The following is a 3,573-nucleotide window of genomic DNA, read 5'->3' as shown; positions in this document are numbered from 1 at the left end:
GGGACAACCAACACGGTGACAACCACGGGGACACGGCTGTGTGCCAACCCTCCTTGTGAGACCCACGAGACCGGGACAACCAACACGGTGACAACCACGGGGACACGGCTGTGCTCCAACCCCCCCTGCGAGACCCACGAGACCGGGACCACCAACACGGCCACCACCAGCCTGGTGGCCAACGTGGGGACGGGGGGGGGACAGCTGCAGCTGCTCTGCGAGGACACGGGCGGGGGGACAGCGGTGCCAGCGCCCCCCCGGGCCTGCTCCAACCCCCCCTGCGAGACCCACGAGACCGGGACCACCAACACCCCCACGGCGGCGGGGCCGGCACGCCTGGGGACGCCCGGGGGGCCGCCCTGCCCCACGCAGCAGACGGCGGCCACCGGGACGACGATGACGGCGCGGTTGTGCCCCCCTGATGGCGGCGTCACCTCCGGTGTCACCTCGTGCCAAACGCAGGAGGCGGCCCCGTGCCAAACGCCCTGGGGACAGCCTGAGGTGGGGACGGCCACCGGGGCGGCCACCGGCACGAGCTGTGAGACCCCCCCCTGCGAGACCCACGAGACCGGGACAACCAACACGGTGACAGTGACAGCACCAAGGCCACCCTGCTCCAACCCCCCCTGTGAGACCCACGAGACGGGGACAACCAACACGGTGACGGTGACAGCACCAAGGCCACCCTGCGCCAACCCCCCCTGCGAGACCCACGAGACGGGGACAACCAACACGGTGACAACCACGGGGACACGGCTGTGTGCCAACCCTCCTTGTGAGACCCACGAGACCGGGACAACCAACACGGTGACGGTGACAGGGGCACAGCTCTGCTCCAACCCTCCTTGTGAGACCCACGAGACCGGGACAACCAACACGGTGACAACCACGGGGACACGGCTGTGTGCCAACCCCCCCTGCGAGACCCACGAGACCGGGACAACCAACACGGTGACAGTGACAGCACCAAGGCCACCCTGCTCCAACCCTCCTTGTGAGACGCACGAGACCGGGACAACCAACACGGTGACAACCACGGGGACACGGCTGTGTGCCAACCCTCCTTGTGAGACCCACGAGACGGGGACAACCAACACGGTGACAACCACGGGGACGCGGTTCTGCTCCAACCCCCCGTGCGAGACCCACGAGACGGGGACAACCAGCACGGCCACCACCACCACGGCCACCTCTCGCCCCCCGGCCGAGCCGGGGACAGCGGTGCCACCGCCTCGGGGTGTCCCCCCCTGCGCCAACCCCCCCTGCGAGACGCACGAGACGGGGACGACCAACACGGTGACAATGACATCGTCACAGCTCTGCTCCAACCCCCCCTGCGAGACCCACGAGACCGGGACCACCAACACGGCCACCACGGCCACCGCGGGCTCCCGGCCGGGTGACACTACCACGGCCACCAGCGCTGCCACCAGCGCCGCCACCTCCAGCACGGGGGGGTCCCCGCCTTGTGCCAACCCCCCCTGCGAGACCCCCGAGAGCGGGACCACCAGCACGGCCACCAGAGCGGGGTCCTCGCCCTGCCAGAGCCACCAGGGCGGGGCCACCAGCACGGCCACCACCGAGGGGGTGACGCCGCCCCCGCCCTGTGCCACCGCCACCAGCCCCCCCCGCGCCTGCTCCAACCCCCCCTGCGAGACCCACGAGACGGGGACAACGGCCACGGCCACCACGGTCACCGCCAGCATGGGCGCCAGCCAAGGTGACCCCCGGACTGTCCCCAAATCGTCCCCTCTGCCCTCACTTTGGGCTGGTCGCCTCGCTGACCCCTCCCCGTTGTCCCCACAGAGCCCCCCCCGCCGGCTGCCAACGGGCAGGGGGAGGGGGAGACCCCCCCCAGCGAGGGCGGGGGTCCCCCTGTGCCCCCCGGGACCCCCAGCCCCGGCCCCAGCGGCAGCGGGACCCCCCAGCCCCGGGCGGTCACCACGGTCACTCAGTCCACGCCAGCACCGGGGCCGGCCGTGCCGGTGAGCGGCCTGGGGACACTGGGGGAGGGGATTTGGAGTGGCAAAGCTGCACTGAAGTCTTGGAGGTGGTCATTGGGGTGTTGGTCCCATGGTGGTCACCCCAGGCCCAGGCTCTGGCCATCCAGGCCGTGCTGCAGGGGATCGTGGGTCAGTCTGGGGAGGGTCTGGGGGTCCTGGGGGGATTTGGGGGCTCCTGGGAGGGTTTGGGGGTGGTCACTGGGGTCTCGGTCCCATGGTTATGGGGGTCACACAGTGGGGACCACGGTGACCCCACGGGGTGAATTTTAGGATGATCTCCGTGGGATGGATTTTGGGGTGACCCTGATGACCCCATGGGGTGGATTTTGGGGTGACCTCATTGGATGGATTTTGGGCTGACCCCGATGATTCCATGGGGTGGATTTTGGGGTGACCCCAGTGACCCCTCAGGATGGATTTTGGGGTGCCCCCAGTGACCCCACGGGGTGAATTTTGGGATGACCCCGTGGGATGGATTTTGGGGTGACCCCATGGGGTGAATTTTGGGGTGACCCCAATGACTCCATGGGATGGATTTTGGGGTGACCCCCAGGGTGTATTTTGGGGTGACCCCAATGACACCATGGGATGGATTTTGGGGTGACCCCGTGGGGTGGATTTTGGGGTGACCCCACAGGATCCATTCATCCCCACCCCTGACCCGTCCCCCCTCTGCCCCAAAATCCCCCGATTTCCCCCCAAATTCCCCCCATAAATCCTCCAATTTCTCCCCAATCCCCAATTTCCCCTATAAAATCCTCCGAATTCCCCCCAAATCCCCAATCTCCCCTGATAAATCCCCCAATTTCCCCCATAAAATCCCCCCATTCCCCCAAAATCCCCCAATTTCCCCCATAAATCCCCCAATTCCCCCCCAAAATCCCAATTTCCCCGTGGCGTGGCAGAAGCCGGAGCCGGGGGCGCCGCCCAAGGCGCTGCCCAAGAAGGAGAACCAGTGGTTCGACGTGGGGGTCATCAAGGGCACCACCATGATGGTCACCCACTACTTCCTGCCGCCCGAGGACGCGGCCCCCGCCGACGTGAGTGACACCGGGATGGCCCTGGGGACACGGGACAGCCAGGGTGGACACACATGGGGACACACATGGGGATACACATGGAGACACAGGGACAGCCAGGGGACAGCCCTGGGGACACGGGATAGCCCTGGGGACACACATGGGGACAGCCCTGGGGACAGCCCTGGGCCCTGAGGACAGTGCTGGGGACACGAGGACAGCCAGGGGGCACACACGGGGACGGCCCTGGGGACACGGGACAGCCAGGGGACACACACGGGGACAGCCCTGGGGACACACATGGGGACATGGGAACAGCCCTGGGGACACGGGACAGCCAGGGGACACACATGGGGACACACATGGGGACACACATGGGGATACACATGGAGACACAGGGACAGCCAGGGGACAGCCCTGGGGACACGGGATAGCCCTGGGGACACACATGGGGACAGCCCTGGGGACAGCCCTGGGACACGGGGACAGCCCTGGGGACAGTGCTGGGGACACGGGGACAGCCCTGGGGACAGTGCTGGGGACACGGGGAC

At 67.5% G+C, this 3,573-nt stretch overlaps 1 protein-coding gene across 1 annotated transcript in view; it reads left to right on the top strand.

The window, feature by feature from the left end:
- Positions 1-3,573, top strand: part of LOC121338779 (host cell factor 1-like) — a 25,574-nt gene that overhangs the window by 18,947 nt on the left and 3,054 nt on the right. Inside the window, exons 19-21 of the mRNA XM_041409990.1 lie at positions 61-1,720; positions 1,807-1,985; positions 2,891-3,043. Of these exons, the coding sequence (XP_041265924.1) occupies positions 61-1,720; positions 1,807-1,985; positions 2,891-3,043 (1,992 nt within the window). The remainder of the gene's footprint in view (positions 1-60; positions 1,721-1,806; positions 1,986-2,890; positions 3,044-3,573) is intronic.

This window comes from Onychostruthus taczanowskii, unplaced genomic scaffold, assembly GCF_017590055.1.
Source record: "Onychostruthus taczanowskii isolate IOZ18803 unplaced genomic scaffold, ASM1759005v1 scaffold318, whole genome shotgun sequence".
Classification (NCBI taxonomy): Eukaryota; Metazoa; Chordata; class Aves; order Passeriformes; family Passeridae; genus Onychostruthus; species Onychostruthus taczanowskii.
The sequence above is the reverse complement of the archived record's forward strand: the minus strand, read 5'-3'. Positions and strand labels throughout refer to the sequence as shown.